Here is a 24,659-nt window from a genome sequence, read left to right on the forward strand (position 1 = left end):
TGGAAGGGGTTTATTTTCTACTTGTTATTAACGATACAGATATCTACTTAATGGCCTCATTCACAGACAAAAGAATCCAATTACTTACATTGGGAGTGAAGAGATATACAATTCCATTGACTGACCCTTTCAATGTCAAGCCACGGATCAGGAAAATGGTAAGCACAACATAAGGAAGAGTTGAGGTTACATACACTGCCTGGAAAGGGAACATATAAATATTTAAAAGTATGAGATAAATACTGTTTCATGAAAAATAAAGAAATGAGAGAAGAAAACAATGAAATGTGAAACAACAGATAAACAATAGAAAAGAGTGTCAAATTGGTCATGATTAACATACTGTTGGAACTCTTATGTTTGAGAAATGCAGTACACATGTATATTTTGAGTTACTAATATATATATTTTGAGTCAGTGCTCAATTTAAGACAAGTTGTAACTCTTCAGCATTCAAGTCAGGTCATTCTGTCATGACCGCTAACTATGAAAAAAAAATCTACAACCTGATGTCTGATTATTACTGTTGCTATTACAAAAATTTGGGAGCAGCTGAATGCTCAATATTTTAAAAAATCAGGGTACTTATTTAAGTGCTTAACTATGCACTTAGGAGCCTAACTTTAGGTACCGGTACTCATTTTTGAAAACCTTGGATTTGGTATTTAGATAGTAAGTATTGAGGGATGAGCACAAACCCAAATAAGGATAGACACACATGATTTGAGAATGGTCATACCAAAAAGATCAGTCTATTGGATCTTTCATTAAGACATCTTAAAGGTAAATAAGATACAGAATGAGAGAAAGGTTTGTTGAGATCATGGAGCTGGATCCAACTGAATCCACACATAAATTGAATCCCCATTCATCCTGCTTCCCTGTTCAAAAGGATTGCTGAGATTGCTGGGGGGAGGGATAGCTCAGTGGTTTGAGCATTGGCCTGCTAAACCCAGCGTTGTGAGTTGTGAGGCAGGATCTGGGGCAAAAATCTGTCTGGGGATTGGTCCTGCTTTGAGCAGAGGGTTGGACTAGATGACCTCCTGAGGTCCCGTCCAACCCTGACATTCTATGATTCTATGATTTTTTAAAAAATTGATATTAGCAATAGGATTACTTTTGCTTATGAAATAAGTAGCTTTTATAATATGACTAGTTTCACATGTCCTCCTGTATAAATAGGGAATCACAATAGAATTTGTATCTCTCACGCTCATATAAAACAAAATGTAGTACCTTTCCTGTTGTTTCAATGCCTCTGATTGTGCACACATACAGTACTCCCCAGGCACATGTTAAACACAGTAAAAGCCACCACTGTATGGTGCCTGAATCATCAATGGAAGTGGAAATATTTAAAGTTTCTCTATACCAGAAATAATCTACGGGAGAACTCTTGGCACACTCTTCTACGTAACCTGTAACCATAAAAAAATGGTCATTCAGTAAATTTATTATAGATATGTAAAATAATTATACACCAATGGTCTAATTCTATCCTAAATTACAGAACTGTAATCCCACTGAAATTTGATTGGTAAGTCTCAGAACCTCTTAGAACCTGGTTTCATGGGAAACTGATAGATTCTTCTTACAGAAGGAGGCCAGCCTAATGGCAATTCTCATGGAGAATTTGTTGTTTTATTAAACCCACCCTATATATGAAATCTGTGAAGCTGAACAGGAGGAAGACTCTTGTATATGAGTTTCCTTTCCCACCTTTTATTGACTAGCTATGAGGGGGTTATGGTGACTTCGGGAGAAAAAGGTGGGGAGGGAAGTTATGAAAACAGGTACAATTTCTACAGTATGTATTTTGGCTTCTTTTTTTTTCCAAATAAAAGAGATGTATGTGTGGGTGTTCTTCAGGGAGAGCTTCCTTCTCCAAACTCAATTAAAAAAAAAATCTTTGGGCCTTCCATTGTTTTTATCTTGCAAGAGATCTTGTCTGAGAATTCCCTTCTGGAATGTCCTTGAAGCAAGAGTCCCTATTGCCATTAATTGTCCTCTTCCTTATCAATATAAAGGGCACAATTCTAGAGTTGGAGCAATGTACAGGTGGATCTACTGATTGTTGATCTCTGCATGAACAGGTAAGTTTGGCTAAATGTTAATGTATATATTTAGGAACAAAGAAAATAATGATATGATAGGGGACTCTATCCTGGGAAGTAGTGACTCTGATAAAGATTTGGGGGTCATGGTGGATAATCAGCTGAACGTGAGCTCCCAGTGCAACACTGTGGCCAGAAAGATGAATGCAATCCTTGGATTCATACACAGCAGTCCTGGAGAAGGTGCTTAATAAGGTCACCCTGGTTGAGCCCATTTAGACATAGGCAAATACTTAATCTTGCCTTGGGAAGGGCAATGTTCATTTTTTAAAACAGGGTGGGGGGAATACATCACAGAGTAGCTGGTCCCTAGAGGGGTGGGGGTCAGGCACCCAGCTTACCTGTGACAGGATCTGCTAAGGAGAGTGACCCAACCCAGATCCACCTGCAGATAGTTAATTGCCCAAGTAGCTGGGAAGCAGTTAATTAGGTAAGAAATACTTGGGTCTAATAAAGGCTCGTGAGGGCTTAGTCAAGAAGCCAGGACAACAGAAGCTCCTGAGGTGAGAGACTTCTCAGGGAAGCTGGTTAGGAAGCTATTCCAAGTGATTTCTACCTGGAGAGCAGAGGCTTATGGAGAGAGGAACAGGCAAGGGACAGGAACAGCCCCAGAGAACAAACTGAGTGTGGAACCTCCTTGGGAGCTACCAGTGACTTGCTCAACAAAGGGGAAAGAGTGGAAGCCAGCTGAAAACCCAGCAGAGGCCCAAGCTTCAGGCAGGAAATTCAGCCTGAGAGTGTTCCATGGTTAGAAAGGCAAGACATAAGATTGATTAAACCAGAGGTGGAGAGTTCCCAGTGGAGCAGCTGACTGAAGCTTTCATTTATGTTTTCCTTTTTCTGTTTCAATAAATGAGACCATCGGAAGAGGTTTCTCCTTAATACTAGAAAGGCCTGCTTGGTCTTATACCCAGATGGGGAGAAACTGAGGCAGAGTCTCACCTGCGACACCATGCTTGACTGCAAAGGGGAGTGCTTCCACCTCTGTACTACTTCATACATTCATGGTCAGTGTTCATCAGCCGTTACACTTTCCATTTAGTGGGGCAATATTTAAGCATTTGTTGTTGATTCAAGGCAATCTGTTCTGAGATCAACACCCAGAATTGGATCGTTCATAATTGTCTACCCTAAATATCATTCTGGTCTGGACTACCAGAATATGCAGCTCTTTTATATTTGTGCCACATACATTTTGGTTACTATTTTCTGAAATAGTGCAGTTGAAAAGTTATATCTAACATGTCTCACCTCACTGAGATGTATTTATATGTCACAAAATGTTACAGCCTCCTCTCATATTTTAGATAAATAATTTCCAACCTGTTCTCTTCTCTGACACAGCTGCCTAAAGGTTTTAGATGGTCATTTCCCATTTGAAAGCTCCTAGGTACTTTTGAAAATCTCAGACAGTGTTAAAAGTTGTTAAAAGAAAACTATCAATTTCACTTGTGATAGAAATCTTCAGTTTCAAAGATGATGATGCTTAATTAATTTTCATATGTTTCTGAGTTTGTTTATACTGAGTGGGGCTCTTTATAACTTTAAAATTTGATTGTGCTAGTGTGAGGAAAATGGGTACACTCTATCTTTACAGACCATGAAACATACAAAAGCATTATTGAACTGTATCTTTTTTTTTAACTTACCAAGATTTTTTTTTATGGTGCCAATAATCTACAAAGTGCTCCTGAATGCTAATGTTTGCACTGGATCTTGTACTTTTACAAATACGTGTATTTTCCTATATATATATACGGTATCAACTCTCTCTTAGTGGCTCCAGTTCTAAAGAGGTTACAATGTGTCAGTTATTTCATCTAAAGGCTGGAATAATAACTCCAGAACACAGATTTCACATAAGATGTCAGTGTATAGTGAATACTCTTCTGCAAAACTGAAATATTAAAATATCAAAATGCTCCCTGATGAAGTTAGAGAGACAAGGTGGGTGAGTTAGTATCTTTTATTGGACCAACTTCTGTTGGTGAGAGAGACAAGCTTGTCCCTCTCACCAACAGAAGTTGGTCCAATAAAAGACATTACCTCACACCCACCTTGTCTCTCTAACATCCTGGGACTGACATAGCTGCAACTACACTGCATACAACCCTGATAAAGTTGGTGTATACAAAAAAGTTCCTATTGAATTAATTGCTAATGACAAAGTGTTTTGCAAATTAAAATACTGTTTCATAATCCGTACCAGTTCTGTTAGCATTGAGTGGGCAGTCACTCCAAGGCAATGGCTCCTGGAAAGAGTTGAAGAAATACCACATCACCCAGGCAATGATAGTGTTATAGTATAAACCCACCAGGAAGGATACAAGCATTGCTGCTATACCTGAAGAAAAAGGAAAAAGATTATAATATGCAGCTTTTAGTTGTTTTTAAAGGAATGTTAAAATATATCAACAAAAATATAAGATGTTATAAAGCTAAGCCACCAGACTGATCTCAGTCAACTATATGAATGCTGTGAAAATTTGTATCTTAACAATGTAAATTAATAGGTTTTTTTAATGGATATAGATGAGCACAACAATTCTTGTATTCTAGACACAAAGTAACACATATTATACAAACAACCTCTCCATATAAACAACATGAGGGTTACAGAGGCAACTGTAAATTTGGCATTCCCTAACTTTTGAATGCTTGACTTTATAACCTTAACATTCTTTTAACATAAACTTTAGGGTTTTCTAAATGTAATTTTCTAACAAGCAAACAAAAACCAAATTCCATTATTTTTTTTAATCATAGTGATCCCACATGGGTAATCAGCAGGTTTGGGACATTTAGATGGACAGTACAGTCTTCTACCACTCAACCTAATGGAGAACTTTTAGCAGAAGTAGGCTGTTATCCTCTATGTGGCCAGCTAGTAGGGAAGAGGTGAGATACTCATTTAGGTTTATAGGTATTTGCTAGACAGCAGAAGAATGTTGAGACTTGGGTATCCTGGGTTTAATTACATGTTCTGGAGGAGCATGTGCTCCAATGGTTATAAATCTTCTGTCCCTATCCCTAAGTTTCTTCCTACCTCCCTCTGCTGTTATACCATTCCCTACCTAGTCTATTTGCTTATGTCCCTATCATCCCCTCTTTGAGTCCAAGAACATACTTCTCCTCCTTCATGGTGCCTGGCATCAGCAGGGAGAGCACTGAGATCAAAGGAAGAGTGAACATAAGAACGGTCATACTGGGTCAGACCAAAGGTCCATCAAGCCCAGTATCCTGTCCTCTGACAGTGGCCAATGGCAGATGCCCCAAAGGGAATAAACAGACAGGTTATCATCAAGTGATCCAAGCCCTGTCACCCAATCCCAGCTTCTGGCAAACAGAGGCTAGGGATACCATTCCTGCCCATCCTGGCTAATAGGTCCATCAATGGCTATCTTCCATGAATCTATCTAGCTCCCTTTTGAACCCAGTTATAGTATTGGCCTTCACAACACCCTCTGGCAAGGAGTTCCAGAGGTTGACAGTGCATTGTGTGAAAAAATACTTTCTTGTGTTTGTTTTAAATCTGCTACCTATTAATTTCATTTGGTGGCCCCTTGTTCTTGTATTATAAGAAGGAGTAAAAAACTTCCTTATTTACTTTCTCTATACCACTCATGATTTTATAGACCTCCCTTAGTCGCCTCTTTTCCAAGCTGAAAAGTCCCAGTCTTATTAATCTCTCCTCATACGGAAGCCGTTCTATACCCCTAATCATTTTTGTTGCCCTTTTCTGAACCTTTTCCAATTCCAATATATCTTTTTTGAGATGGGGCAACTGCACACAGCATTCAAGGTGTGGGCGTACCATGGATTTATATAGAGGCAATATGATATTTTCTGTCTTATTATCTATCCCTTTCTTGATGATTCCCAACATTCTGTTCACTTTTTTGACTGCTGCTGCACATTGAGTGGATGATTTCGGAGAACTATCCACAATGACTCCAAGATCTCTTTCTTGAGTGGTAACAGCTAATTTAGACCCCCATCATTGTATATGTATAGTTAGAATTATGTTTTCCAATGTGCATTACTTTGCATTTATCAACATTAAATTTCATCTGCCATTTTGTTGCCAAGTCACCCAGTTTTGTGAGATCCTTCTGTAGCTCTTCGCAGTCTGCCTGGGATTTAACTATCTTGAGTAGTTTTGTATAATCTGCATATTTTGCCACCTCCCTGTTTACCCCTTTTCCAGATGATTTATGAGTATGTTAAATGTGAGTCTCCCTGATCTCAGTTCTGGTCGTTGATGCCACATTGGCTCTGGGCAGCTGAGAGGAGCATTTCCAGGTAAAATCACGGGGATAGTAGGGCTTCTTAAAATCATTTCATTTTGATTTCTGAGATCAAAATTACATCTTTTTCCCCTACACTCATTCTGTGAGAGAGCTGACCATTTTAGCTGAAACTTTCAAAAAAAAATTCAGTCTGAGGCAGACACCTGGCATGAAAGCTACCAACTCTACATGTAACAACAAACACTAAAAAATGGCAGCATTGTATGTTGCATTTTCACCAATCACTTGTTTAACCCTCTTTATCACCCAAAGATAATTGAGTAGATTGTGATTCAGACTTATATACCCATTCAGGGAAGTAACCCCCAGCTCACACTCACGCTTGGGCCATCTGGACCTTGGGTATAGGTGAGTAGTAGTAGCAAAATTATTTCCTTGTTTATTCTCTGCCCTAGAGTAGGTGAGCAGTGGCTGGGTGGGAAATGGACAGAGTGGTTGGAGCCTGGGTTCTGACCCCCCACCTTGCTGGTAAGAGTAGATGAGCCAATGCAGATGTGGTTAGATGTTGATAGATGTTTGGCTGCGTGTATGTGTTCCCTCTGTGTGCTGCCCCAACCCTGCGCAGACAGCTAGCACAGCAGACCTCGAGCGAACCACCCAATGACTACAAAATATGGTAAGGGACAAAGGCAGCCAGCCAGGTTTATTGTCAACGAAGCATGGTACTAGTATCCTTCAGACTCTACTGGACCACTAATAAATTTATGCCTGTAACAATGGACCAGTTCAGTGAATGTCAGGACTTTCCATTCTTCCCTAGGCCGGACAAAGATACTCCCTGTGAAATACATGTTTATACCCTGATACAAACAAGTTATGTACTGCCTCTGACATAGTTAGTTATTGCTCCATGATGTGGCTAGTTATCACCATCACCTTGTACATGTTGGTTCGATCAAAACATCTCTATTACGTATTGTCATCCTGACTTTATCTTTTAGGAGGGTTCAGTGTGTCCCTGTTATCCTTGGGAATGTGTATTTCTGCAATATTAGCCTTGTTCTTGCCAGATTCTGTGAGCAGGTCCTGCCTCATACCAGGCCTCTAATACAAGGGTTTATGTCTCAGACTCTCTTCCTACTACAGCAGAATGGGGTAGAAATTTAATGATGGTATGCAGGCTAGCAATAATTTTTCTACACCCCCCTGGGAGCAAGAAGGAAGCAGGAGAGAAAAATTCCAAGGTATGTCTCTGAGTCACAATACTTCCTGAAGGCGGTTTATGCACCACCACTGGTTTAGATCTAAAGATTTTGCCTGAAGACAAAAATCTAGCCCTAAACGTTGAAAACATAGGGCCAGATTCTGATAATCTTATTCATATTGACTAATACCTTACTCTACAAGTGGGCTCACTGACTTCAAACTAAAGTAAGAGAACCATTTGGCATTAAGGAAATTATACAAATTTTTAAAATAAAATCATAACTTTTAATAGGATTTGAACTCAGTACTTCGTATATAAAACAAATATTTTAAGTAACTAAACTGAACTGATTTTTGTTAATATGCATTAGAATGTCAAGATCCTGTGTTTAACGCATCCTGGGCATATGCAGCTTTAGAATACATTCTTCCCTTGGTGAGCATGCAACTCCCATTAGCAGAGATGTATCTCTGCAATAGTTTAGAAGGAAAATTTTGTACTCCACTTAGCTGTACTGACAGCAGGAAAAAATGAGTTTTTACAAAAATTAAAGATATAATATTGTAGTGACATTAGCTGTGTCCCATGCTGATAGCCCTGAGAACTAAAAGCCTCTTCCTGGAGAACAGGTACAGCATGGATAACAGCAGTAGTACAAGCTTCCTCACCAATGTGCCTTATCAATATTTTTGACAGTTTCTGGGCTGAACAAATAATTCTAACTCCATGAATTCAATCTTTGGCTTCTGGTGAGACTACCAGCATGGGTGCAGAATAGTCCAACTATGAGAGTGTTTTTTGTAGGTCCACTAGTATCCACATTGACACCACAGAATTACTAGGTCATCAGATAGCTGCCAGATAGTAACTAGTGACTCTGGATCACTACTGACCTGGGCTAGATTCAGACCAGTTACCTACAGATAAAAGGCTTCTCTGTATTTATTACCCAGCCTTGAAGCTGGGAATATCATTACAAAGTTATTCATTATGTAAAAAGTCACCATCTATAAAGTGTGAAGATTTACCTGTGGATTGTATCTCACTGTAAACACACACTACTAGTGAGAAATTAGCATACTAATGCATTCATAAAAAGTAACATATGTCACTAAATCTTCAGATTGTTGTAGAAGGTTTGCATTTGCAGTCATTTTGTTCATGGCAGGTTTTGAGCAAGATTATTTAGCCACAGCCCTGAGCAATGGGTGGTGCATAAGCTACACCATCCAAGGAGTCACTGTGCGTAACAGATACCTTTCTGGGACGTAGAAATTTGCTGACAGTATAGACTAACAGCAAATTATGATAGCCCTTCTCTGGCTCAGATGAGAAGCAGGAGGGCAAAACTCTTGTACACCCAGACCCAACTGCCCGGTAGCCATGCACAGAGATCTTACCATCCCTGTGCATGGTCCAAGTCACAATGTAGCCCTTTATTTAAAGAAGTCGGGAACTCTCTGAAGACATCCAGAATATTTCTCAATGAGAATTAGGCCCTATATTTTTAATGCTCTTTGACTGCACTGTTTAGAGGATATCTCTTGCAGGAAGTTTACCAAGATATATCTGTTGAAAGCAGATTGCTTTCCTTTTCATTAGTTCCAATGAACAAGAAAATGTTGAAATCATAGACCCAGCACCTAAAATGACTTCTTGTTTTAAATTTGTGACCAGCTAGGGAGTTTGTCCTGCTAGGGTGTTAGCTTGGCTTTCAGTGAAAGTTTTCTGGGTCATTAGGGCAAGTGTGGGATGGCTATAGGATTGAGATGACTGCGACTGACATTTGTGTTGTTGTGACTGCTGGAGGATGTTGACATTCTCACTGATTATGAAATGGGAAATGTAGAGAATAATAAAAATATGCACTTCTAGGAAGATTTGGAAAACATTAATTGCAGCTCTTTACCACCTCTGCAGTTCTGCCTGTTTACCACCAATAGGGACTGCTATTGGGGGGCTTTGACTTTAAACAGGGAGTCTCCTCAGCCACTTTGCCCCTGCAACTGGACCTGAAGCTGGCACCACTACTTACAATCATACTCATGGAAACTCTGCCTTTAACCAGGGTCAGCTGGGCCTCAGCACCTGGGCTGAGATCATACCTTCACACTTCTGAGTTCGTTTGCTCAATATTGTCATGTTTGTGTGTTAATGGGATGAGTGTAAAGGGGTGCTGATAGTGGATTAATGGTGTTGAGAGATTTAGACAGGGAGAAGGAGTAAGTTATGGTTAAAGTGGTTTCTCTTTTTGTGGTGAGAGGCCAGTAAAGGAAAAATCATTTAAAGAATCCCCTGGTGAGTGTGTGCCTATGGGCTAGTCTCTGTGGCAGGCAGACTTGCCCAGGTGACTCCAAAACTCCATTTTGTAGCTGGACTTTGCATAGGAGAGAGGAAGGGGTCTCCACCCATAAGAGAAAGTCTGTTTAAGCCCATGGGAGACGCCTCAGTTTGGTTTTTGAGCTGGCTAAAGAGAGAGCCTCTCCGCCCCCAAAGATACCTGAAAGAAACTTGAACAAAGGACAGTTAATGAAAAGGGTCTGAGTGATTGCTGGACCCAGACTAAAAGGAGATTAGTCTGTAATAAGCAGCATTCTGGAACTGGTGAGGATTTTATCTGTATTCAGTTGGATTAGACATAGACTGGCATATTTTATTTTATTTTACTTGGTAATTCACTTTGTTCTGTCTGTCACAATTTGGAACCACTTAAATCCTACTTTCTGTATTTAATAAAATCACCTTTTTATTAATTAATTATCTCAGAGTACGTATTAATACCTGGGGGGGGGCAAACAGCTGTGCATATCTCTCTATCAGTGTTATAGAGGGCGAACAATTTATGAGTTTATGGATTTATTTGGGTTTTAGACCCCACTGGGAGTTGGGCATCTGAGTGTTAAAGTCAAGAACACTTCTGTAAGCTGCTTTCAGGTAAACCTGCAGCTTTGGGGGAAGTAATTCAGACCCTGGGTCTGTGTTGGAGCAGACGGGTGTGTGTGACTCGCAAGACAGGGTGCTGGGGTCCCAAGCTGGCAGGGAAAGCAGGGGTAGAAGTAGTCTTGGCATCTCAGGTGGCAGCTCCCAAGAGGGTTTCTGTGATCCAACCCGTCACAAGGTCAATAGGGATTTTTTTTCCCTTTGTAATTAAAGAGAGGAGGCTGCCAGCAGGACATTATTTGTGAGTGGCTTTGGGACACTAGAATTTACCCCTCCCCCTTTTTTCTTGGTCCAACATAACCCAAATTTGGTGGGGGGGGGGTTTCCTGGGCACAAAGCAAAAGCCATTTATTTCCTAGGGTTTTGAAGAAGGTTAAGCAGTCGTTTCCAGAGACAATGGAGGGAACTTTTTTATAGCTTATAATTGGCTGGGTGAGCTGAATTAATTTGTTCCTTTTTTAATTGAAATGGGAGGTTGTTTGTTTTTTAATGCTCCTGGGTGTATTATATTGTTGTGTAAAAAGATTATCAGGGAATCTAGAGCTCTTGTGCAGGCACTTTTTAATTTGGACTTCAGTCTCCCTGGCTGTTAATCTAGTGCTTTTCACAAGTAATAAGAGAGAAAAAAAATGTGTATACTTATTAATTAGGGCTGTCAAGCGATTAAACAAATTAATCAATTATAGAATACCATTTATTTAAATATTTTTGGATGTTTTCTATATTTTCAAATATTTATTTCAATTACAACACAGAATACAAAGTATACAGTGCTCACTTTATTTTTGATTACAAGTATTTGCACTGTTAAAAAACAAAAGAAATAGTATTTTTCAATTCACCTAATACAAGTGCAATCTCTTTATCATGAAAGTTGAACTTACAAATGTAGAATTAGGTAAAAAAACTGCATTCAAAAATAATACAATGCAAAATTTTAGAGCCTGCAAGTCCACTCAGTCCCACTTCAGCCAATCGCTCAGACAAACAAGTTTGGTTACAATTTGCAGGAGATAATGTTGCCCACTTCTTGTTTATATTGTCACCTGGAAGTGAGAACAGGCATTCACAGGGCACTGTTGTAGCCGGCATTGCAAAGTATTTACCTGACAGATATGCTAAACATTCATATGCCGCTTAATGCTTCAACCACCATTCCAGAGGACACGCATATATACTTTGTATTCTGTGTTGTGATTGAAATCAATGTATTTGAAAATGTAGAAAACATACACAAATATTTAATACATTTCAATTGATATTCTATTGTTTAACAGTGCAATTAATCACGATTAATTTTTTTTATTGTGATTAATTTGAGTTAATCGTGTGAGTTAACTGTGACTAATTGACAGCCCTATTATTAATGTATACAATGTTATATACCAATCACTACTTATGACTGACAGATATGGAGATTGAACTCCTCCATCTATACCAGGGGTTCTCAAATGGGGGTTGGCACCCCTTAGGGGTCGTGAGGTTATTACATGGGGGGTCACAAGCTGTCAGCGTCCACCCCAAACCCCGCTTTGCCTCCAGTATTTATAATGGTGTTAAATATATAAAAAAGTGTTTTTAATTTATAAAGGGGGGTCATACTCAGAGGCTTGCTATTTGAAAGGGGTCACCAGTACAAAAGTTTAAGAACCACTGATCTATACTCAAAATAACTACAATACAGGTTGTTGGCACACTTAAAGTTAATTCCAATTCTAGAGAGCAATTGTTCTAGCCATATTCCTCATTTTCAGAGATATTCCCTGTCACCTGTAATCTCTCTAAAATCAGGGTGCAGTTTTTAAGTGTGCCCACTGTTCCTGTGCACTGTGAATGGGACATCAAATAGTTATCAGATAGTAATAGCTTTTGATCACTACTAACCTGGGCTGCATTCAGGTGGACAATGTTAGTCTCTGAACTCATAATTCATCCCCTGAGACATTCATTCTGCTCCAAAGTAAAACAATAAAGCCTAAATGGCAAAATTAATAATGTGGGCTTTTGTGCATTCTGTCTGGTTTAGTTGTAAGCTTCCTGAGACTTACCTACTCCCTTCAGGGTAGGATGGATAGAACTCCAGACTCCCACACTACCTTTTCTCAGTCTTTGACCAATGGCAAACTCAAGATGAAGCAGTGGGATACCTTCCAGGACAAGCAAAATGAGAAAAGGGATCATAAAGGCTCCTGAAATAAAAATAAAAATATTTCATACATGTGAAATATGAAGAAGCAGGAATTTCAGTTTTACACAGGAATGATGAAGCTATATGGAAATTATACAGAAGGAAAACATGATGTAAAAGTCTTTGTTCAGAGAAAAATGTTCTCTACAGTGTTTTTGACTAATCTTATTTTTGATAACTGATACCATGAGATCAACCAATTTGGCCTGGCTGTCAGTCCTGTCCAACATCACCCCTTTTGACATCAGGCAATAAGTCACTTTGTCGAATCTGCTCCTTAATGTGCAAAACATGCCACATTTACCCCATTTAAAGATGTGCTTAATCCACTGTTTTAGCTCCAGGAATCCCTGTAAGACATTTCTTCTAAAAAATCTGTCCAAGGATTGGTCCTGCTTTGAGCAGGGGGTTGGACTAGATGACCTCCTGAGATCCCTTCTAACCCTGATATTCTATTCTATGAAGCTTTCAAGCCACAGAGAGCTCTTCTTCAGGTCTGGGAAAGGTACTCCCAGCATCAGCAAAATGCACTAAAGAAGAGCACTCTGTGGCTTGGAAGCTTGTCTCTCTCATCAACAGAAGTTAGTCCAATAAAATATATTACCTCAACTACCTTGTCTATCCTGGAACCGAAACAGGTACAACTACACTGCATGATTTAAGCATAATCCCTATCCTGATATTTATTATATAGATTCTGGATTGGAAATAAGAGACACATGGTAGATAAAAATGTGTAAATACAAACTGATATGTGCTCAGAGCTATGGGTGAAACTCTGACCATATTACTCAAAGAACACTGATATGTGAACTCCATTATAAATCCCTGACTATGAAAGGGCAGATTACAGTATAAATTCTTGTGCCCATGTGTCACCTACATTCTTTCATTTTAGACAATTTTTTCTTCAAAAGTGAAGAATTTCACTGTAGCACCTTCTCTGTCTGGAAAGAAATGTTAGAGACAACAAGAAGGGGTTTTACAAATATGTCAGACAAAAAAGAAAGATCAGGGATGGTGTGGGGGAAGTAAGCTGACAATAGAAGGTAAGAAGGCGGAGTTGTTCAAGGCCTACTTTGCTTCAGTCTTCATACAGAAAATAACATGTGACTGGACAACTAGTAAAATTATCATAGACAATAAAGGGGAAGGAATGCAGATCAGGATAAGTAAAGAACATGTCAGAGATCTTCTGGCTAATCTGAATGAATTCAAATCAGCAGGGCCTGAGGCTATTCACCCCCAGGGTGCTGAAGGAATTAGCTGAAGAAATCTCTGACAATATTTGTATACTCGTGGAGGACAGGTGAGGTCCTGGAAGACTGGGGAAGGGCTAATGTAGTGCCCATCTTTAAAAGGGGGAAAAGGAGGAATTAGGGAACAATCAGCTTGTCCTTGATACCCAGGAAACTACTCGAGCAATGTATGAAAGTAACATTCAGTTTGCAAATACCTGGAACATGAAGGGGTGATCACTAGCAGCCAGCATGGATTTACCAAGAAAAAATCATGACAAACCAGCTTGATTTCCTTCTTTGACAAGGTAACTGGTTTGGTGGATAGGGGGAATGTGGACATAATATACTTGAACTTTAGCAAGGCTTTTGACAGTCTCCACATGAAATTCTCATAAGTAAGCTGGAGAAATGTGGGCTCAGTAGAATAATAGAATCATAGACTTTAAGGTCAGATGGGACCATTATGATCGTTATGGCACAATGCAGGCCACAGAATCTCACCCATCCACTCCTGTAACAAACCCCTAACCTATATCTGAGCTATTGAAGTCCTCAAATCATGGTTTAAAGACTTCAGGGTGCAGAGAATCCTCCAGCAAGTGACCCGTTCCCCACACTGCAGAGGAAGGTGAAAAACCCCCAGGGTCTCTGCCAATCTGTCCTGGAGGAAAATTCCTTCCTGACCCCAAATATGGCACTCAGCTAAACCCTGAGCATGTGGGCAAAACTCACCAGCCAGACACAGGAAAGAATTCTCTGTAGTAACTCAGATCCCACCCCATCTAACATTCCATCACAGGCCATTGGGCATATTTACCACTAATAGTCAAAGAGCCTAATTTTGGCAATTAATTGATATCCCATTATACCATCCCCTCCATAAACTTATCAAGCTTAGTCTTGAAGCCAGATATGTCTTTTGTCCCCACTGCTCCCCTTGGAAGGCTGTTCCAGGACTTCACTCCTCTGATGGTTAGAAACCTTCATCTAATTTCAAGTCTAAACTTCCTGATGGCCAGTTTATATCCATTTGTTCTTGGTACTGAGCTTAAATAATTCCTCTCCCTCCCTGGTATAAATATATCAGAGCGATAAATACAGAGCTATCATCTCTCTCCTCAGCCTTCTTTTGGTTAGGCTAAACAAGCCAAACTGTTTGAGTCTCCTTTCATAAGACAGGTTTTCCATTCCTCGGATCATCCTAGTAGCCCTTCTCTGTACCTGTTCCAGTTTAAATTCATCCTTCTTAAACATGGGAGACCAGAACTGCACATAATATTCCACAGGAGGTCTCACCAGTGCCTTGTATAACGATACTAACACCTTCTTATCTCTACTAGAAATACCTCACCTGATGCATCCCAAGACCGCATTATATACCAGCTCAGAATTGCCTGCTGATTGGCAATCCTGAGCTGTAGCTTCCCCCGCTTCTACCCCCCGTTAAGTACACCTTACGTCCAAACAAGTCCAGTTTTTTGGCATCCTTGGACTTAGGCACTGGGACTTGTTGCCCCTGGCTCTCCTCATTTACTGCTACAACCACCAATGAACAAGGCTGCAGGTGCGTAAGAGGTATTCATACCCCTTTCATGGAACAAAGTATTTCCTCTCAACTCCCTTGGCAGTGGGAGGGATGGAGGCCGGGGTCTGCCAGATGGTCTTGGCATTGGCCTATATGGTTTTGATTAAGGGCAGAGCCACCCTCGAAGGACCTTCTGGGGCCAAAATGTCAACCACCAGGTCCTCTGACTCCACCACCTCCTTGGCCTGCAGACCCATGTTGCGCGCCACCCTGCAAAGGAGGTCCTGGTGGGCATGGCTGTCTATGGGGCGCGGTCCAGAGATAGAAGTGCCCGCAACAGCATCAGCTGGGGAGGAGGATGAGGAGGCTAAAGGGGAAACAGGGTCCTCCTGTCCCTCCTGCTCATCAGGAACCTCTCATCCTGTCTCACTGGCTGGACCAGGTAGATAAGGGTCCTGCTCAGGAACCGGAGTTGGAGTTGGTTCCATGGGGGGGCAAGGGCACAGCACCTCCTTGGCATCCCTAGGGGTGGGGCAACTGGCGGAGGCCTCCAGCACCCACAATTCAGAGGTGGCCGATCGGTAGCCTTTAGACTGAGCGCCCTGCTCCTGGTGGTATGCCAACAGGGTCCAAAATGACCACTGTGCTGGTCCCTGCCACTGCGCAGGCCATGGCCCTGCCCCCACCTCAGAGCGTCCATGGCTTGACTCCATGGTCAGCCCCACTCTGAGTATCTAGATCCCGCCTCCGAGTCCGAAGACCGGGATCGGGACTGCGAAAGCCAGGGTGGTGCTGAGTGGAGCTGATCCAGAGAGCGGTGCTGTGCTGGGGAGCGATGTCTTGATGCTGGAGAGTGGTGCCATGAGGCTGGAGCGGTACCATGATCTGGAGCTGCGTGGGGTCACTGAGCAGCATTGGGGCCAGTGCCAGGACCAAGACCTGCTGCGCGATGGAGATCAACGCATAGATCAGCATTGCGAGCGGAAGCACTGGCATGACCTGGAGCAGCGCTGCGAGTCTGAGCGGCGCCGCAATTCTATCAGCAATGCCACGATTCTATCAGTGGTGCCGAGGGATGGAGCATTGCTGGTTTGCCTCGAGATGGTGCCATACGATGTGGTATTGGAGGCTTGGCACAAACAATGGGTGACCTCAGCGCTGTCATGGCGATAAGGTCACTTGCAGTCTCAAAGGTATCTGGGGTGGATGGCAGCTCTATCTCCTCGATGACCTGGGCTGGGGAGTTTCTGCCAGAGTCCGTCCGCAGAGCCGCTTCCACCACTGTTGCCAGGGAGCTATGCACTGATGAATTCAGTGCCAGGTCTTGCCACGCTGGCAGAGGCTGAGGTCTAAGTGCCACCTCCATAAGAAGCTACTTGAGGCAAAAGTCTCACTCCTTTTTGGTTCTGGGGCGAACCCCCTTACAAATCCTGCACCGATCAGCTTGGTGAGCCTCCCCCAGACACTTTAGACAAGCATTGTGGGGGGGTCATCCGTTGGCATAGGCTTGCTGCAGGACTTGCAGGGCTTGAACCCCTGGGACTTGGGCATGAAAGGCCTCCCAAGAAAAAGCAGTCAGGACAGAGGGTAAACCCCCCAGCCCAACTGCTAACTACTAATACTAACTAACAATTAAACTAACTAATATGTATAGAGAACAACAAACAAACGAAGATAGGGAAACATGGTAGAACTTGCAGAGCAGGATGCCAACGACCATCACTGGTGGTAAGAAGGAACTGAGGAGGCGCCAGGTCAGGAGGGTCATCTATTGAGCGCCATGAAGGCGTCACTCCAGGGGGCTCCACAGCTGACCCAACGGGTGCTGCTAGGGAAAAAACTTTCCGATGATTGTATAAGTGGTGTGCACACACCTAATTGGAATCGATATGAGCAATCACTAGAAGAAGAACCAAAATTATGTGAGCTAATTGGGTGCAATGAGAATGACTTGTGTTTTGTCATGATAAATCTTTTGTAGAATCTCTGGTAGCAGTGGGATGGGAGTAAAGGTGTTCCTCAGGTGGTCTGTCCAGAATAGAATCATAGATTATCAGGGTTGGAAGGGACCTCAGGAGGTCATCTAGCCCAACTCCCTGCTCCAAGCAGGCCCTAATCCCCAACTAAATCCATGGAGTCCCAACCTAGTGCTGCTCTGTTGCAGTATAGATTGAACTTCTTGTTCGTCTGTCTGAAGAGCAGGGCCCAGGAAGGCATTCCTCACTGAATAAAGTCTATCTGCCACTTGTGGTATGTGGAGAAGTGCCTGCTGAGATTGTCTGCAGAGAGTTTTGCACACTTGGGAAGTACATTGCTGGGAGTGTGATGTATTTCTGTGTTTACCAGTTTCATAAATTGACCACATCTATTCAGAGAATTGCTCCTTCTTGTTTGTTTATATAGAACATAGTGATCATGTTCTCGAGTGTTATCTGGATATGTTGGGATTGTATAAGTGGGAGGAATGCCTTGCAGGCCAGTCAGACTGCCTTTAATTCCAGGAAACTGATGTGCATCCTGGCCTCCCAAGGAGACTACACGCCATGTTCCATGTGATTGCCCCGTGGGCTCCTCAGCCTATGAGAGATACATCTGTGATTATAGTCACATTGGGTGTGAGTGTAGTGAAAGGGATTCCAGCTCTTAGGACATACATAAGGACCAACACTCTAAGAGGAAACCCACATATTGTAACCCAATTTTATAGATATTACATTATTTATATTAGAAAGATAATAGGATTACAAATGGAATTCTCTTGTGTAATAGTTCTTAAATGCAAAATTGTAAATCTTCCAAACTAAATTTATAGACACTGGTTTAAAAAAATGGAGTATAAAGTTTGTCGTATCAGTCTTTGAGAATAAATAACTCTAAATATATTTAGCTATATGAATATTAATGTAATTATATTTTAAAAGCAACATAGTAATTGGCCATTTCCAGTCCTGGCAATAATTGCTTTTTTTTTTTTGTTGAACTAGGATTCAGTCTTGAAGTCCAAATTCAGGCAAAACCCTATTCCTGTTTCTCTCCTTTCCTCTCTCTGCAACTGTTCTGGGAAATTTTGTTGTTGGGAGTATGGGGACTATGCTGCACATAGCTTCTGTGTGGGAGGTAAAATGGGAATAATTTAAATCCTCTCCCTTTTATAGATGTGCACAGGAGCCAAATAACCTGGTTATTTATTTATTTATATAAGTGTGTGCATATATATATCCATGATAAGTAGATTGGATTTGCACTTTGAAATCTTTACAACATGAAGTCCTTAATGAGGAACTGGACTTTAATCCCTGTTTTAGTGTTATAATTCAATACTGTAACATTGGTTTTGATGACATCTGGATTATTATTCCTTTTCATTTAAGTTGATTTAGAAATCTAACTTAATTGAATAATTTGATTTCTAATGTAAAATAGAAAACATTGTATTGCCTTCACTTAATTTCCAATAAACATCATATGCAAAATTTAGTCTAAAATGTTTTTATACACAGTATCTTCTTAGGGTGTTTGCTTGAACTGCGGTTGAGCTCCACTGGTTCCAGCAGAGGAACTGCAGTGTATTGACTGTTGACATGGTATCATCTCTGACAAAACCACAGTCAATCTGATAACACAACAATCAACAAGTTCTGTACCACAGAGTAGCAAGGTTTGCTGTAGATTTATGGTAATTGTGTATTTAGGACATTTTACTAGGGTTGTCAGCTTAAACATTACATCCTGTTTTTCACAGTGCTCTGTCATGGATGAAATACAAATGTTTAACACAGTCAATTAAATGGCATATTTCCCAATAAAGATTAACCTTAAACAAGGTCTAATGTCAGAAATATCTACCAAATGAAAGTAAATATCATTCTAATTATGCTAGCTGAACTGCCACTGTAAATTTCCTAACCATTACATTGTGCTCATATTGACATTGTGTATATTTGGTAATCACGTTAGAATTTTTAATAGTTTTTTAAAAGGATACAACATGTAAACAATATCATTCCACTGTGCCACAGTAAATATTCCCCTTTCAAAAAAGAAACTACAAACAAGGCCAATGAAAAAGAAAAAGTTATCACTAATTTCTGTTTTAGCTTTGGCCCTTAAAAAGGGTCAGACATGGCATTGTGTGTAGGAAAGAGAAACCCTCAAACAAGTCTAAATTTAAGTTTTATCCTAGTCAAATATCTGGAAGATAAAAGTTCTCTGTCAGCTTCAAATATTGATTCTTATTTCAAGTTAATATAATGAATTTAGATTTTAAGAGTCCCTGTTTCATCACAATCCAAAAATCATACTCTACTCCAGTCCCTTTATATTGCTCAGGTAGCACAAAACAAACACAGTCTGTCAAAACTCCTAGCTAGGCATAGCCCTAGTTTGAGAGAATCCCTTGCCAGAATGAAGCAGGTACAGCTGCCATCTACACTTCCCTCCCCATATTCTCTAATGCCGGTGATATGTTAAGGATGAAGAGGGGTGAGCAGAGGCAGCATCTAGAGAGCAGTATGTTCTGGCAATACCCAGCTGCTATATGGTCCCATAGGAACTACAGATAGCAGGTGCATATTAGAACAGCCTAGGTTCTGCTCTGTCTCAGACAGAGAACCATAATTGGTCCTAGCAGAGCTGGATGCCGCAAAAACGTGATCCCACATTTTTTGATCCATGTATAACAGAGTTGAATGGAATAAACATAATTTATTGATAGGATTTTTAAAAGTGCTCAGCATTGGCCTAGCTCTGGTCACATTGAAATCAATGGTAAATCTTGACTTATGAAAATCCCACTTTATATGTATAATTATATATAAAAAAGTTAAGACATTAAAGTTGCAAAGTCAAGCACTCAAAAGTTAGGAAATGTTAAACAAATAATTAAGATTACCCATGTAACCTTGATTCTGCCTCTTTGTGTATATGAATTATGATACAATTTTTAATAATGTGATTTTTCATGGGATTCCTGTCTCATTCAGTGCATTGAGTGGACTGCATGGTTAGCTATACAATTTTTTTTAACCTCACTGTTCAATGTGTGACCCTTATTTCTCACACCCCAACCAAACCCTGCACTGAATACAGAATTATTCATTTTTCTCATGTCTTTATGGTACCTTACTGCTTTACAAACATAAAAACAAAAGAATTGTCATACTGGGACAGACCAATATTCCATCTAGCCCTGTATCCTGTCTTCTGACTTTGGCCAATGTTAGATACATCAGAGGGAATAAACAGAACAGGGCAATTTTGAGTGATCCATCCCCTGTCATCCGGTCCCTGCTTCTGTCAGTTACAGGTTTAGGGACGCTCTAAATGGTTTTATGTTCCTGATCCTCTTAGCTAAGAGCCATTGATGGACCTATCCTCCATTAACTTATCTAATTCTTTTTTGAACCCAGTTATACTTTTGGCCTGGCAATGAGTTCCACAAATTGACTGTGTGTTGGGTGAAATAGTACTTTCTTTTGTTTTAAACCTGCTGCCTTTTATCAGGTGACCCCTAGTGTTAGGTGAGGGGGTAAATAACACTTCCTTATTCACTTTCTCTACACCATGTGTCATTTATAGACCTCTATCTATCACCCCTTAGTTTTATCTTTTCTAAGATGAACAGTCTCAGTTTTCTTAATCTTGCCTTGTATGGAAGTTGTTCCATACTCGTAATAATTTTTGTTGCCCTTCTTTGTACTTTTTCAAATTCTAAAATATCTTTTTTGAGATGAGGTGACCAGCACTGCACACAGTATTCAAGGTGAGGGTGTGCATGGATTTATACAGTGGCATTATGATATTTTTTGTCTTATTATCTATTATCTAACATTCTGTTCACTTTTTTGACTGCTGCTCCACATTGAGTGGATGTTTTCAGAGAACTATGCACATTGACTCCTTTCTTGAGTGGTAACAGCTAGCTAACAGACAAACTCACCCCAAGGATCACATACTCTCCTCCTTCACCAGGAGAACTGCTTTGCATAACTCCCGTTTGCCACTCCTGTTTGCTAGCTCCTCTGGTCACTTAGGAACTTTCTAAATCCATGTTTTCCCTGAGTTAGCCTCTCTTCCTTGTCAAGGGATCCTAAAGTGATTAAGGATTAAGAGAGAGCTTACTAACAAGGCTGTAATCTGCTCTCAGCCTTGTCTAGCAGGTAGCTTGGCTCAGCACACAGCCCCCAAAACAGACCACACTATAATCTTCAATCAAACAAGCACATAGTAAGCAAACTAACGAACAGGCAAACTCAGACAAGGATCACATAGTCTCTCCTCCTTCACCTGGAGAACTCCCTCACAAAACTACTCTGTTTGCTGGTCCTGTTAATGAATTTATCTTCACAACACCCCATTGGGGCAGAACGTTGGTATTATCTCCATTTTACAGATAAGAAAAAGAGGCACAGAGATTAAGATCAAAATTGCCATGTGCCCACAAATTTTGGATGCCCAAATTGAGATGCCTCGAGCAGATTTTAACAGCATTTATGTAGCTTGATTTCAGTTAGAGTTAGGCACATTGGGATTTTCAAAAGTGCCTATCTTTATCTTCAGATGCCTAAATACCTTTAAAAAATCCGGACCCTAAAAAATCTGCAGATTTTTCAGCATACTTAGCATTTTTATGATATTTTATATGTTCAAAGCACAGTTCCAGTTGACTTAGTTGCAATTGAGAATGCTCAGCCACTCTGCAAATCAGGTGCCAGGTGCCTCATGTCATACACTCAGAAAGTGAGTCAATGGCCATCTGTGAAAATCTTGTTTCATGTGACTTGACCAGTATCACATTGGAACCCAGTGGCAGAGGCAGGGCTAGAATCTAGTTCTTCAAGGCAGCAGTCAAATGCCTTAACCATGACACCATCCTTTCTCTTCCTGCAATCTCCAGCCTCATTTACTACACACCTTCCAACATCTGCAATAACCGCCTTGTTCACTACACAACCCTGATTCATTCCGAGAACACAGTCTATCCTGTGCACTGAAGGAGTTAGGAGTCCTGTGGGGAAAAATATGTGATCATGTAACTGAAGATGATATGCACCCCTCTGCTGACTTAAAGCAGCAAAGTATTTCCTAATTCTTGACCTTGTAACCTTAACTTCTTTTAATGCATTTTCTTTTTAATTTAATTTCCTATGATTTTTGAAAAGCCTACTGAAAAAATATTCCATCACACTGAACCATATTGTCCCCATAGGTTATAAAGAGATTAGGCACCTTTAGAGCTACAGATTTCTATTACTTGAGCTAATGGAGCAACTGATTGCAATAATAAGCTGTTATCTTTTATGTGGATCAGCCACTAGAGGGAGAGGAAAGACCCATTTTACCAGTGGGTGTCACAGCTATTTGCTGACAGCAGAGAAATATTGAAGCTTGGGAATTCTAGATTTGATTCTAGGTTATGGAGAGGAGTCTGTTCCAATGGACACAGATCCTTCTTTCCCTATTCCTCATTCCCCTTCTGTCCCTGTCTCCTAGCATGTACTTGACACTGCCTGTGTCCCTACCTCTCCACCCTCATAGCTCATCTGCAGGGGTGGCTCTATGTATTTTGCCATGACAGTCAGGCGGCTTTCGGCGGCACGCCTGTGGGCGGTCTGCTGGTAATGCGGATTCGGCGGCATGCCTGCGGGAGGTCCACTGGTCCCATGCCTTCGGCGTACCTGCCGCCGAATTGCCGCCGAAACCACGGGACCGGTGGACCTCCCGCAGGCATGCCGCTGAAGGCAGCCTGACTGCCACCCTCACGGTGACCGGTAGGCCGCCCCAGGCACGCGCTTGGTGCACTGGTGCCTGGAGCCGCCCCTGCTCATCTGGCCCCATTTCTCCCTTGAAGCCTGTTTCTGCTTCTCTCTTCCCCTCTTGAGTCAGGTGCGTCCCTCTTCTCTTTCTTGTCTGGACACCAGTGGAGGAAGCATTGAGACCACAGGAGAGACAATCTCCATTCTCTAAGTTCTGGTGCCAGGAGGAGCAATTGCAGGCAAATTCCTGCACAGCCTCTTCAGTCTTGGGCTGCAACATGCTCAATTGCTCTGTGGGAATGGCTTATGCTCAATCTGATGACAAGTAGGAGCTATGTGGGGATGGAGAATGCTCAGTAGGGCTGGAATCTTTGGAGAATAATGTTTCCAGCCTCTAACAAACTTCTTTTGAGCCTGTCAGCAGTGAGATTTTTTTTTAAAAACTCATAACTCAGTCAAATTTAGGTGGATTTTCCCAGGGACAGCATTCCTGAATTCCTGATTTTAAACATACATGCACATAAAAATGGCATTCAGGGATGTATTAATAGTAACTTAACAGGAAAGACAAGGGATGTAACTGTCCCACTCTATTCAGCACTGGTGAAGCCTCAACTGGAGTACTAAGAAAGATGTGGACAAATTGGAGAGACTCCAGAGGAGAGCAACAAAAATTATAAAACATTTAGAAAACCTCCCTATGAAGAGAAGTTGAAAAAATTGGACATGTTTAATCTAGGGCAGTAGTTCTCAACCAGAGGCCCAGGGCCCCCTGGAGGGCCATGAGCAGGTTTCAGGGGATCCTCCAAGCAGGGCCAGTGTTAGACTCACTGGAGCCCAAGGCAGAAAGCCAAAGCCCCGCTGTGCAGAGCTGAAGCCTGGGGCCCTGAGCCCTGCCACTTGGGGCTGAAGTTGAAGCCTGAGCAACTTAGCTTTGCAGGGCCCACTGTGGAGTGGGGCCCCAGGCAATTGGCCTGCTTGTTACCCCCTAATTCCGGACCTGGCTTTTATATGCAGAAAACCAGTTGTGGTGGTTCATGGAATTTTCATAGCATATTAGGAGGGCCTCAGAAAGAAAAAGGTTGAGGACCCCTGGTCTAGGACATTGGTTTTCAAACTGTGGGCAGGACCCCAGGAAGGGAGTGCAATGACATCAGAGGGTTAGTGAGCAGCATGGAGTAAGTTGCATCCTGTGGCCCTGCCTGGTGATGCTGTTAGGAAGCTGCTGCTTTTGCCTGACTGGAAATTTTGCCCTGGCTTGTGTGTCTGGTGCGGGGGTGCTTAAATTCAGATTAGGCAGGCAGCATGCACACTGCACAGGTATCACATTTGGTGGGAGGGATAGGGGTCGCTGTAGCTGTAGCCTCAGGCTATCAGAAAGCAGCAGTATAGAGGAAGTAGAGCGTCCCATCCAGCTGCAAGTGGTTTTGCTCCACTTAG

The 24,659-nt window shown here is 41.5% G+C and overlaps 1 protein-coding gene across 1 annotated transcript in view; it reads right to left on the reverse strand.

Moving 5' to 3' along the window:
* SLC6A19 (solute carrier family 6 member 19) overlaps positions 1-24,659 on the reverse strand; it is a 62,219-nt gene that overhangs the window by 32,026 nt on the left and 5,534 nt on the right. Inside the window, exons 2-5 of the mRNA XM_034761491.1 lie at positions 12,560-12,700; positions 4,321-4,458; positions 1,237-1,418; positions 89-199 (exon numbers count right to left, since the gene is read on the reverse strand). Coding sequence (XP_034617382.1) covers positions 89-199; positions 1,237-1,418; positions 4,321-4,458; positions 12,560-12,700 — 572 coding nt within the window. The remainder of the gene's footprint in view (positions 1-88; positions 200-1,236; positions 1,419-4,320; positions 4,459-12,559; positions 12,701-24,659) is intronic.

The sequence above is a fragment of the Trachemys scripta genome, chromosome 2 (genome assembly GCF_013100865.1).
Source record: "Trachemys scripta elegans isolate TJP31775 chromosome 2, CAS_Tse_1.0, whole genome shotgun sequence".
NCBI classification, from domain to species: domain Eukaryota; kingdom Metazoa; phylum Chordata; order Testudines; family Emydidae; genus Trachemys; species Trachemys scripta.